The sequence below is a fragment of the Hyla sarda genome, chromosome 4 (assembly GCF_029499605.1).
Source record: "Hyla sarda isolate aHylSar1 chromosome 4, aHylSar1.hap1, whole genome shotgun sequence".
NCBI classification, from domain to species: Eukaryota; Metazoa; Chordata; class Amphibia; order Anura; family Hylidae; genus Hyla; species Hyla sarda.
The window spans coordinates 412,050,721-412,064,516 of NC_079192.1; the positions used below are offsets into that span (position 1 = coordinate 412,050,721).

Genomic DNA, 13,796 nt, shown 5'->3' on the forward strand with positions numbered 1-13,796 from the left:
GAATAAAAACAAAGTCTAAAGCGCCTGTGGAGATTATTTAATTTATTGGAAAAAAAAATAAAAAATAAAATCAAAAAAAGACCAAATAAAACTTAAAGTTATTGACAAAGCAAGCAAAGCAAAAAGAAAAGCGCAAAAACAACAAAACGTTGGGCTCAAGTAAAAAGATCCAAGTCTTGAATCCAGCCTCTTACTACGAAGCTTTTCCCTAGGGGTCCGATTTATAAGGCCTCAGATATGAATGACCCAGTAACACACAGATGACGGGCCCCAAGCATCCATTAGGGGGCCCCTTATGCACATGATACATTCATCACTTCTAAGCAACATCCAACAAATGTCAGAAATAATAGAGAAGCGCTAAGCGTCATTCGCGGGGGGGTAGGGAGGTGGTTTTAGCAGCCGAAAGTCTTAGCGCTATAGGAAGTAAGTGCCTTAGATTGCCTCCGAGTTGACGGGAATGGTCAAAAAAAAACAAAAACTAAAAGTTGCTGGTTTTAGGGAAAGTCAATGACGTGAACTCAAATAGTTATTACTGCCACCGTAAATGGACTGGAAAAAGTGCTTCAAGTGGAAAGGAAACAGAGACGGCCGGAGGTATAGTCATTGGCTTCCGTAAAGAAAATCAAAAATTTGCAGCCGAATCTCGAAAATCGATAGAAGCCGCGTCTGGAAAGAAGGGAGGGGAAAAAAAAAAATGATTTAAAGGGGACTTGTCACTATTTAAACTACCCACAGGGGGGGGGGGGGGGATATGTGTCTGATCACGGGGTGCCAATTGTTGGGAACCCTCGAGATACCCATATACGAGCTCCAGCCCTTCTTCCAAGACAAACTAGGCCGCCCAAGTACCAACCGCTGCCGGTAAGTGGCTGAATGGGCCGTCACTTGTGGCCGGCCAAGACCAGTTTGTTCCGAGAGGTGGGGGGCCAAAGCTCTCAATTGGGAGAGACCGGCCCCATTCCAGAGATTGAGGGGGGTCCCCTTTAAAAGCGGTGTACGGAGGAAATATGTGCCATTAAAGGAGTACTCCACTGCTCAGCGTTTAGAACAAACTGTTCCGAACGCTGGAGCCGGGAACTCGTGATATCATAGCCCCGCCCCTCATGATGTCACGCCCCACCCCCTCAATGCAAGTCAATGGGAGGGGGCGTGACGGTAGTCACGCCCCCTCCCATAGACTTGCATTGAGGGGGTGGGGCGTGACATCATGAAGGGGCAGGGCTATGACATCATGAGGGGTGGGGCTATGACAGCATTCGGAACAGTTTATCAAAGGGGAACTCCGCTGCTTAGCGTTTGGAACAAAGTCTGGGAATTGTAGTGAAAACAGTCCGGGATAGAAGCTAGTTCACTAAAACGGAGTGAATTTAGAGAATTGCGAAAAAGTGTCTACAGGTCCGCGCTTGTATAAAATGGTACATTCCGCCAATTTTAAAAGGGCAAAAATAAAAACGGCCGTACGTAAGATTATAACACTACAGTCCTATTGCTGATGTCCTCAAATACAAAAATACACTATGAAAAAGCCGTCGACAAGAGTCACCGCAAAAGGGTTAATGCGCAGGATATGCAAAGCAAACGTTCTGGAGTAGTAAGGAAATCTCTTAAAGGGGAACTCCACTTTAGAATGTTATGTTAAAAGGGGTACTCCGGTGGGTGGAAATATATATATTTTTGTTTTTTTTTATATCAACTGGTGCCAGAAAGTTAAACAGATTTGTAAATTACTTCCATTTCAAAATCTTAATCCTTCCAGTACTTATCAGCTGCTGTATGCTCCACAGGAAGTGCTCTCTACTGACACCTCTGTCCATGTCAGGAACTGTCCGGAGCAGGAAAAAAAATCCCCATAGCAAACCTATCCTGCTCTAGACACTTCCTGATACGGACAGAGGTGTCAGCAGAGAGCACTGTGGTCAGACTGGGAAGTACTACACGACTTCCTGTGGAGCATACAGCAGCTGATAAGTACTGGAAGGATTAAGATTTTTAAATAGAAGAAATTTACAAATCTGTTTAACTTTCTGGCACTAGTTGATCAAAAAAATGTTTTTTTCCCACTGGAGTACCCCTTTAATTTACGAACACTTTGCTTAGTTTGCACAGATCTTAAGCCCATTTTTTTCTCTAGTTACATCCAAAGCAATACAGGAAAAATGTATCTGCTACTGGGGTGTCGCTCCCCATCATGTTGCTCTTGTCCTTAGGACTCTAAATGCAGCTTCGGATGCGACTGGAGGCTGAAGTGTGCTGCTCTGGATGTGAATGGAGAATAAAATCTGACACAAAGTAAAGTATTCGCAAAGTATTTATAAAATGCAGGTAAAAATAAAAGTTGTTTCATTTTGTCCACAATTTCTATTTTATAGGGGTTTTTAAGGACTGATACCCATGGCCTATTCTAAGGATAGACCATCAGTACTAAAATTAATCAGGGTCCTAGCACTGGTCTTAGAGGATTCATGGGTCTGCGGCCCTAATTTATTACCTGCAACGGCGCCACACATTTTGTAGTGGCCATGTCTGGTACTGCGGCTTAGTCCCATTCGAATGAAAGGGACTGAGCTATGTGCAGTACCAAGATCAGCCACTACAAACTGTACGGCGCTGTGTCATGTACAGCAGAACAGTTCTTTTTTAGTCAGCTGATTTATAGGGGGTAGGGGGGCATTTCAAGGACCTGTCCAAAGGCTAGTCCATCAGTATTAGAAGTAGTTGGGGTCCCATCCCTGACCTCTACTGATCAGATTTTACCCGGAAGAGCGCCATACATTTTGCTGTGGCCATATCTTGTACTGCGGCTTAGCCCCATTCAAGTGAGCTTCCTGCAGTACCATGCACAGCCACTACAAAATGTACGGCGCTGTTCCATGTAATTAAGAGGCAGCAGAACTTTAATGAACGAAATTGATGACCTATCCCAGTTGTTCCCAACCAGGGTGCCTCCAGCTGTTGCAAAAGTACAACTCTTAGTATGGCTGGACAGCCTTTGGTAAGATTTGTACTTACCTATGCTAAGAGTTGTACTTTTGCAACAGCTGGAGGCACCCTAGTTGGGAAAAACTGACCTACCCTAAGAATGGGCCACCAGTATTTAAAAGGGGTACTTTTTTTTATTTTATTTTTTAATCAACTGTTGCCAGAAAGTTAAACAGATTTGTAGATGACTTCTATTAAAAAATCTTTACCCTTCCAGTACTTATTAGCAGCTGTATGCTACAGAGGAAATTCTTTTCTTTTTGAATTTCTTTTCTGTCTGACCACAGTGCTGACACCTGATGCCCGTATCAGGAACTGTCCAAAGCAAGAGAAAATCCCCATAGCAAACCTATGCTGCTCTGGACAGTTCCTGACACGGACAGAGGTGTCAGCAGAGAGCACTGTGGATAAGACAAAAAAAAAATTCCTCTGTAGTTTACCCCAGCTAACAAGTACTGAAAGGATTAAGATTTTTAAATAGAAGTAATTTACAAATCTGTTTAACTTTCTGGCACCAGTTCATTAAATAAATAAAAATAAAAAGTTTTCCAGCGGAGTACCCCTTTAAGTCCTAAATGATATGATCTAAATGTACAAAACCTCAAACCGCGTCGGGTGAAACTTTTTATTAAACAATATAGAACACGGACGAGAAGCCATGAACTGCTTTATCCCACTTATGGTCCTTAAGAGAACCTCACGGGCCCAGAGTGCACAATCCCTAGGGATGTAGGATATGTAGTTGTACTATATCTAACTAGAGACGCCCGGGTCCCCCATGCACCCAACAGCGCTGGAGACAGCGGTATATTCACCAATCTTCGAAAGCAAAAAAGTTGGTGCTTTGGGCCTTAATGAGGTGGCGGCGGCGGCTCGCAGCCATTACTTTGTGTCCTCAGATTTAAAAGATGGTTGATTTGATTGGCGGAAAACAAAAACAAAAAAGAAAAGAAAAAGCAGCGAGAGGCGAATGATGCAGACAAGCTCCAGTCCCGTCAATGAAGCAGGTCCTTAATAGACTGGTTGTCTGTGGATTCCAAGGCACTCAGTCCGTCGGGTCCTTTTACGTTCTTGTCAGCTCCCTGCCGGAACACACAAAAAAAAAAATAGGATGAAAACAATCTCGTAATGAAGCAGGGAACGGGGAGTTCAGGAAAACAAGAACAAAAACACAAAACGTACTGAAATAATACAATTTAACCCCATGTTTGTTACATCTCACCCTCTCACCCATAACTATTACTTCTCCAGATACAAAACCATTACAGTGGCTTTTGTTTTTTTTTTCACGGGACCAATTGTAAATTTTAACACCTTTTTATTTTATCATAAACTGTAATAATAAAAAACAAAAATAAAACAAAAAGGGAAAGAGAAAAAAAAAAGAGTTTTTGCACCGTTTTCTGACCCCTACAACTTTTTTTTTTGTCTCTGGAGCTGTATTATTGCTTTTTAATTTATTTTTTTGTTAATGTCGTGACCGGTACTTTTTATTGATACGGTTTGGAGTTAATGTGACAAAAAAAATAAAATAAAAAATAGAATAGTAAAATATCTTTATATTGGTCAGAGCTTTGTTTCTCTCACACAGAGGCTCTAAAATCAGTCAACTCTGTTGATGCAAATCTGACTGCCTGCGGTCGCCACTTGGGGGGGGGGGGGGGTGTTTGCTGTGTTTCGAAAGGGGGAACAGACAGTGCTGACTGATCAGCAGGGACTTGGCACTTCCAAAGTGTTAAAGGGGTACTCCGCCGCTCAGCGTTTGGAACAAACTGTTCCGAAGGCTGGAGCTGGGAGCTTCTGACGTCATAGCCCCGCCCCCTCATGCTGTCACGCTCAGTCCCCTCAATGCAAGTCTATGGGAGGGGGCGTGACGCCCCCTCCCATAGACTTGCATTGGGGGCCGGACAGCATGAGGGGGCGGGGCTATGACGTCACAAGCTCCCAGCTCCAGCCTTCGGAACAGTTTGTTCCAAACGCTGAGCGGCGCAGTACCCCTTTAAGACTGGGTCCATTGTAGATTTCACGATTTCCAGAAAGGACTTTTTGAAGCTACCATCTTGGGTGAGTGCCGTCCTCTATTCTTACTACATTTTCATTGGATTTGATCTACTATCTTTGGACTGAGCACCACATAGATTTGGATTTTTACTTCTACTATTCACCTGTTGCGGATTACTTACCGTATATACAGCAGTGCCGGATTCTGTATCTACTTTATAGTCTACTCGTTGACTAACTGCCATTAGTACCATTATTTCAAGAAAATAAAATACAAATTACTACTATAGGCAGAGAATGTTGGACCTAAAGAGGATACTTACACAATATGTGGCCAAAAACTGGCTGCCATGACTCACCATATATCCGGTGGAAAACATTATATATATTTATTTTTTTTAAATCAACTGGTGCCAGATTTGTAAATTACTTCTATTAAAAAAAATCTTTACCCTCCCAGTACTTTTTAGCAGCTGTATGCTACAGAGGAAATTCTTTTCTTTTTGAATTTCTTTTTTGTCTTGTCCACAGTGCTCTCTGCTGGCACCTCTGTCCGTGTCAGGAACTGTCCAGAGCAGCATAGGTTTGCAATGGGGATTTTCTCCTGCTTTGGACAGTTCCTGATACGGTCATCAGGTGTCAGCAGAGAGCACTGTAGACAGACAGAAAAGAAATTCAAAGAAAATAATTTCCTCTGTAGCATACAGCTGCTAAAAAGTACTGGAAGGGTAAAGATTTTTTTTTTAATAGAAGTGATTTACAAATCTGTTTAACTTTCTGGCACCAGTTGATTAAAAAAAAAAAAAAAATACTTTTCCACCGGAGTACCCCTTTAAAGGAGTAGTCTACTGCAGACTATTCCCACTCCGCTGTGCCCGGGCTGAAAAATAAAATAGAAAACAAACTTTCACTCACCTTCCTGTGTTCCTCCGCAGCACCACTACAGCTGATCGGTCTTCATCCTTCTTCGTCACACGGCGCTCAGCCTATCGAGGCACATGGAAGAAGGATGAAGACCGATCAGCTGTAGCGGTGCTGCGGAGGAACACAGGAAGGTGAGTGAAAGTTTGTTTTCTATTTTATTTTTCAGCCCGGGCACAGCGGAGTGGGAATAGTCTGCAGTAGACTACTCCTTTGAGGGTAGGGTCACACGTAACTGATCTGCAGCGTATTTTACGCTGCGGATGCGCCGATGACCGACACTATAGTGAGCCACTATGGGCAGACCCACAGGATCTGCGAGCAAAACACGTTGCGGATCAGTTATGTGTGACCCTACCCCTAGGGTGTATTCACACGTATAGTATCGTTAGCATATTTTGTAAGCCAACTAATAAGGTGGTCTGAACTAGACAGTCTAAAAGATGCGTCAAACAGCCCAAGCCACTGTGATAACATTTGGCGCGTTTTTAGATTGTCTCGCTGTATTAGTAAATCTTCCTCCACCATGTTAAGAGGTTTACCCCTCCCTAAAATGGGCACTGTCAGATACAAAAACTTTTTATATGTTGTACATCTTGGTAAAACAGTAACCTTTCTAATATACTTTATAAGATTTAGTTTTTTTCCCCTTTTTCATTTGACTGTGCTACAGGGGCTGTAAAGTTAGTGTAGTTCCCAATATAGTGTCTGTACCTGTGTTTGACGGTGCTCTCGCAATTCTTATGTGATCTTTACCTCTTTTTTTATATTTTTAGCAGCATACAAAAAGGAGTGTGGTCTCTGGCTTTTCCCAGGTTGCAGTGCGGCCCAAGATATTACATCACTAGTCAGGTGTTGAAAGGGAGCCTGTCTGTGCTTCAATTTGTGTAGCGACCGCTAGGTGAGAGGGATATCATTCTCCACACTGCAGGGAATTGTAGTTTCAGCACAGTATGCAAGGCAGCTCAGCTGTGCTGCAATGGGTGAGGTAACTGATGTGTAGGAGGAAGAAAAGTGACCTCAAAATTGCAAACAAGGAATTCTGGGACTTGTAGTAGGAGGGAGGGAACTCCAACAGGAAATAGCAATTTCACAAAAAGAAGGCAGCATTATGGTAATCTCAACAAAGCCATTTAGCCCCAAGACAAGCACAGATCCTTTCTAAGCGTGTCCATTCCTGTCTGGCAGGTACTTAAAGGGGTACTCCGCTGCTCAGCGTTTGGAACAAACTGTTCCGAACGCTGGAGAAGGCGCCGGGAGCTTGTGACATCATAGCCCCACCCCCTTAATGCAAGTCCATAGACTTGCATTGAGGGGGCGGGGCTATGATGTCACGAGCTCCCGGCGCCTGCTCCAGCATTCGGAACCGTTTGTTCCAAACGCTGAGCAGTGGAGTACCCCTATAAGTCCCCCTATGTTGGATAACCCCTTTAATAGAATTTAAAGAGCCAGGGACAACATTTCCCCAACTCATTAAAGGGGTACTACCGTGCTGACAACTTATCCCCTATCTAAAGGATAGGGGATAAGTTGCCTGATCAGGCGGGGTCCCGCCGCTGGGTGTCTCGCCCCTGCCATAGACTTGCATTGAGGGGGCAGAGCGTGACATCACATGGGGCGGAGCTTGACGTCACGATCACCGACCCTGTCATCAGACCCGGAGCGCATGTTCAATCCGGGGCCTGATGAGAGCGGGGTGCTGCGTGCGAGATCGCAGGGGGGTCCCCAGCGACGGGACCCCGCGCGATCAGGCAACTTATCCCCTATCCTTTAGATAGGGGATAAGTTGTCAGCACGGTAGTACCCCTTTAAAACCTTTTTGGGACATAGTTATCAGACGTGGAATCTTAATACCGTCTAATACCATTCCTTATGTAACGTATGATTAGCCACAGATGCAGCATGTAAGGATCGCATCTGTTTGTTTTTTTTAAGCATAAATATAAAAAGAAAAGAAAAAAACAACATGAACTAAAAGCTTGAATTGGGATTTGTAACACGCTCTGGCGGCTGTATACAATATCGCCGCTGTATACAATATCTGTAAATGAAGCCACATTTTTTTTTTTCATATGAGTTACAGGAAATCTCTTGGAGAATAAAAGCAAAAAAATAAATAAATAAAAATATATAATAAAAGCCGTGGTTAATACCGTCGCTATTTTCTGGTGCCTGCGCCGGGACCAGGGAGTTTTATTACTTTTTAAAGAACAGTAATTAGTTTCTGCAGTATTTTACGCCGTGGTGGGAAATTGGTTTTGCGGTAGGGTGTTGTGTGTTTAATCAGTGAGAAGACCTCAAAGGGGTTTCGATTGTGCTCGTAGATGTGATGTTGGCTCCAGGATGTAATAAACAGGAAAGCACGAATTTCTGCTATGTAAGAGATGGGCGAGGAGTAAAAGGCGCACATGTTCTGGGCAAAGGAGGCAGCTTAAAGGGGGTACTCCGCCGCTCAGCGTTTGGAACAACCTGGAGCTCGTGACATCATAGCCCCGCCCCCTCAATGAAAGTCTATGGGAGGGGCATGGTAGCTTTAGACAGTGGCGGGACCCCGCGATCAGACATCTTATCCCCTATCCTTTGGATAGGGGATAAGATGTCTAGAGGTGGAGAACCCCGTTAAGTACAAGGACGCAAGGGTGTACCTGTACGCCCTTCTTCCTGGACGGGTTAAGGAGAACCTGTCAGCTATAATATTATATTAACTGTTAGGGTATAAAAAAACAGTATCTACTGTTGTAAACGGTGGTTACCAAAATTATAAAATATAATTTTTTATTTTTCTGTCAAGTGCCATGGGGGCGGGGCAGAGCTGCTCAAGTGCCACATCCTGGCACGCCTTCTGGCTTGACCCCACACTCTCAGACCTTCCTTGGCTGATGGCCAGGGCTCTGTATGTCAGTCAAGTAGATGTAGGGAGCTCAGGGAGAGAAAGCAGATGTGCCAGGCTGTGACTGTAGAGCAGCTCAGCTCTGCCTCCTTTACACTTTCATGAGAAATTAAAAGACTATTAACCCCTTAACGACCACGGACGTAAATGTACGTCCTGGTTTGGCGGGACTTCCCGCACCAGGACGTACATTTACGTCCTGTGTATGACCGCGAGCATCGGAAGGGTGCTCGCGTCATACACCGCAGGTTCCAACTGCTAGCAGCAGCCGGGGACCCGCCCGTAATGGCCGACATCCGTGATCGCGCGGATGTCCGCCATTAACCCCTCCGATGCCGTGATCAATACAGATCACGGCATCTGCAACACTTTGATTGGATGATCGGATCGCCCGCAGCACTGCCGCGGGGATCCGGTCATCCAGCATGACAGCCGGAGGTCCCCTCACCTGGCTCCGGCCGTCTCCCAGGGTGCCCTCTGCTCTGATCTAAAATCGAGCAGACCAGAGCAGAAGATCACCGATAGCACTGCACAGTATTAGAAATCAAACGATTGCTATAGATAGTCCTCTATGGGGACATAAAAAAAAAGTTGAAAAATGTAAAAATAAAAAGTAAAAAAATAAAAGTGAAAAATCCCCTCCCCCAATAAAAATTGTCCGTTTTTCCCATTTTATCCCCAAAAAGCGTAAAAAAAAAACAAAAAAAAAAACAACATATTTGGTATCGCCGCGTGCGTAAATGTCGGAACTATCAAAATATAATGTTAATGATCCCGTACGGTGAATGGCGTAAACGTAAAAAAATTTAAAAAAATCCAAAAATGCTGCTTTTTTGTCACATTTTATTCCCCAAAAAAATATTTAAAAATGAAAAATGATCTAAAAAAGTTTTATATATGCAAATGTAGTATCTAAAAAAAGTACAGATGACGGCACATAAAATGAGCCCTCATACCGCCCTATATACGGAAAAATGAAAAAGTTATAGGTGGTCAAAATAACTTTTTTTTAGATTACTGATTTTGTACAAAAAGTTTTATATTTTTGTACCTCTTAAAAAATCTAAAAGTATTTAGCCATGGGTATCAATTTAATCGTATTGACCCACAGAATAAAGAACACATGTCATTTTTACCGTAAAGTGTACAGTGTGAAAACGAAACCCTACAAAATGTGCAAAATCTTGGTGTTCATTTAAAATTTCCTCCCTAAAAAAATTTTTTTTTGGGTTCGCCGTACATTTTATGGTAAAATTAGAGGTTTCATTACAAAGTACAATTGGTCACGCAAAAAACGAGCCCTTATATAGGTCTGTAGATGGAAATATAAAGGAGTTATGGATTTTAGCAGGCGAGGAGGAAAAAACGAAAAACGCTAAAATAAAATTGGCCTGGTCCTTGAGGTGAAAATGGGCTTGGTCATTAACGGGTTAAAGGGGTACTCCCGTGGAAATTAATTTTTTGTTTTAAATCAACTGGTGCCACAAAGTTAAACAGATTTGTAAATTACTTCTATTTAAAAAAATCTTAATCCTTCCAGTACTTTTTAGGGGCTGTATACTACAGAGGAAATGCTTTTCTTTTTAGATTTCTCTGATGTCATGACCACAGTGCTCTCTGCTGACCTCTGCTGTCCATTTTAAGAAACAAAGTTTTCCACAAGAGTACCCCTTTAAAGAAGGAAAGGAACAGTTTACTTTCATACCCTAACACAATGTTTCACAACCAATGTGTCTTCCGCTGTTGCAAAACCATGACTCCCAGCATGCCAGGACAGCCAAAGGCTGTCCTGGCATGCTGGGAGTCATAGTTTTGCAAACTGTTGCTACTGGTTACCATAGTTTTGCAAAGCGTTGCTGTTGCTACTGGTTACCAACATTTTTTAATTCGTTTTTTAGTTTCTCAGCCAGGTGCCAAGGAGGCGGAGCCGAGCTACTCAATTGTCACATCTGCTCTCAACTCCCTGCAACTCCTGTACAGTGCTCTCTGCTGACATCACGACCACAGTGCTCTCTGCTGACATCTCTGTCCATTTTAGGTACTGTCCAAAGTAGGAGAAAATCCCCATAGCAAACATATGCTGCTCTGGACAGTTCCTAAAATGGACAGAGATGTCAGCAGAGAGCACTGTGCTCGTGATGTCAGCAGAGAGCACTGTGTTCAGAAACGAAAATAATTTCCTCTATAGTATCCAGCAGCTAATAAGTACAGGAAGGATTAAGATTTTTTTTTTTTTTAAACAGAAGTAATTTACAAATCTCGTGTGAACGTACCCTTAGGGTGCATTCACACCACATTTCAGAGACCCTGGCGCCGAATCTCATTCATATAAATGCGCTATTCAGAGTCAAATAATGACTCTTGTCAGCTCAGTGACTCCGGTCTGCTCATGTTTTCTCCGTATCCGGTTTTGTGGCAGGATGGGAAACAGCGGCATACCACAGTTTTCAGTCCGGCCACAAAACCGGATACAGGGCAAAAATGAGCCGAGCGCAGTCAGACAGAGATAGGCGCGTTCAAATGAATGAGATCCAGCAGGCGGATCTCTGAAACGCGGTGTGAATGTAACTTCAGTAGGAGCAGTTCAGCTCCAAATGACCCCGAGTTTAGTCTTTACGAGGCCTAACCTCCACTCAGGGGAGGCTGCACAGAAGTTACTGCATCATCTAAGCCGGGAAACCGAAACGGGCTCCTCTACCCTCAGAAGAGAAGTCTGGTTTGGAGCAGTGCAAAAGAAAAACCTCCAAGGAACGTGTAGTTCAGGCGCTGAAGGACCAGACTGGGTAGAAGCGGTAAAACATTTATTCCCAGTGTGCAACGCGTTTCGCGCATGTGCGCTTCATCAGGCCATTTGGCCTGATGAAGCGCACATGCGCGAAACGCGTTGTACACTGGGAATAAATGTTTTACCGCTTCTATCCGGTCTGGTCCTTCAGCGCCTGAACTCCATGTTCCTTAGAGGTTTTTGTTTTGCATTGCTACACTGGTGGAACGGCAGCAGTGGACCACTGTCACATACTCTCACCCAAGTGGTGCTGGCCCATGCACAACTTGTTTTGGTAAGCGTTATTTTCCACCTAGTGTCTTACATTGATTTGGCGATATTACACCATGGAGCGCTCCTTCTTTGTCTTTTTCTGGTTTGGAGCAGGGTACTTCCCCAGAATAGATAAATAGAGGAGCTTATGTCTGATAACCAACCCACAGACCCCACATGGTAGGCCACGGGAGACCCTAAATAGAGGAGTGAAGACTGGTTACGATTTAGACTAAAAGTAAACAAGAAGCAACCCTGAGGAGATACAGTGACAACAACAAAATACACAGAGGCGACAAGATTTGCGTTCGTCTCCCCTACTCTCTGGTTTGATAGCCTGCACCGACTAGGCGGGCACGTCACATGATCTGAACATGGTTTTCGAACCTCTCCATCTTAATCTTTACGCTGGGATCGACTCTCTTCATATCTGAAGTTTTCACCGTTTTTAAATTAATTTGACTGCAACTAATTTAAAAAACACGCGGCTCAGAAGGGATAAGAAAAACAACCGGAACGGGGGGGGGGGGGGGGGGGGGGTGGTTTCTATCCATTTGAAGGACATTGGCGATAAAACTACAGACAAGCTGAAGTAAGATTGACAGCGACACATCCCGAACGCCACGAGATTAAATCACAAAAAAAAAAAAATCAAAAAAGGAAGCGATGAAAGACATCAATTATTTATTGCGCTTTATTAGTTTATTCTGGGGAGGCTGTACGGACATCAGTCACATTCCCGCTGCTTCTGCCATTAACTCCTTCTGTTAACAGAATTCCCACCTCCATCCCGCACCCTCCAGAAGTTCTTTGCTTTGTGGTAGGTAATTCCAGGTGCTTACTGCAGGTAGGAAAATAGCGCACAGATTTTTTTTAGCTTTAGGTAGATGTTGTTTTTCACTCAAGTCTATAGGGACAAATTTAATTTGCATAAGATGCTGATTTGGCCGGGGAAACCGGAGGCGGATATTGCATCCAAATCAGGGCAGATTTTAAATTGTGTAAACAGGCCCCTAAGACGTCTGTAACCTTTATCCAATCCATGCTTACATTTTCAAGTCCCCTGTTCCTCATGTGACAAAAAATGGTACCTTTATCAGCCCCAATGCTTATAGCAGTGGTTCCCAAACAGGTTGCCAGAGAACACCGGGCTCCCACACCAGTCTAGTAGGCAAGATGACGACAAGACAGGCTTGGACCTTGGGGGGGGGGGGGGGTCCTACGTACGTACAGGAAGAGGGAGGAAACCATCAGGGTGGGAGGTCCTTGCTACAGGGAGCAAACTATCTACAAGAGGGTGCTACCTACAGGGGTCAAAACCACCTGCAGGATGATCCTTCCTACAAGGGGCAAACTACCAAAAGGGTGGTCCTACTGGAGACAAACCATCTACAGGGTGGTCGTACAAACAGGGGCAAACTACCGACAGCGTGGTCCTATGTACAGAAGGTAAAATACCGACAAGATGGTCCTACCTACAGAGGAAAACTATTGAGAGGGTGGAATCCAAGAAGGAAAAGGAAATCCAGCTCCCCCGAAAAATATGGAAAAACGGTATAAAAACACAAAAAATGTATTTCATCCTTTAAAAATCAATGAGATGGTGAGAATTAAAAGCGTATATGAAACGCCGACGCGTTTCGAACCATATGGTTCTTCGTCATGGCACATCAAAAAGCCACATCTAAGCTCCGTGCTCCTCCACCGACTACCCTTCCAGTGGCTACTTCTACAGGGCGGTGAGCTGGTCTAGTTTTTTCTTTATGTATTTTTTATTGAGAGGGTGGTCTTCCCTACATTAGGCCAAACCACATGCAGGGTGGTCGTACAAACCGGGGGCTTAAAGGTGTATTCCAGGAAAAAACTTTATCTATCTATCTATATCTATCCATCTATATCTCTCTCTATCTCTATATATATCTATATATCTCAACTGGCTCTGGGTTTGGAAATTAATACTATTAA

At 43.8% G+C, this 13,796-nt stretch overlaps 1 protein-coding gene across 1 annotated transcript in view; it reads right to left on the bottom strand.

Moving 5' to 3' along the window:
* Positions 1 to 1,441: 1,441 nt before the first annotated feature.
* MTPN (myotrophin) overlaps positions 1,442 to 13,796 on the bottom strand; it is a 44,382-nt gene continuing 32,027 nt past the window's right edge. Inside the window, exon 4 of the mRNA XM_056517738.1 lies at positions 1,442 to 4,064. Coding sequence (XP_056373713.1) covers positions 3,978 to 4,064 — 87 coding nt within the window. The 3' untranslated portion in view covers positions 1,442 to 3,977. The remainder of the gene's footprint in view (positions 4,065 to 13,796) is intronic.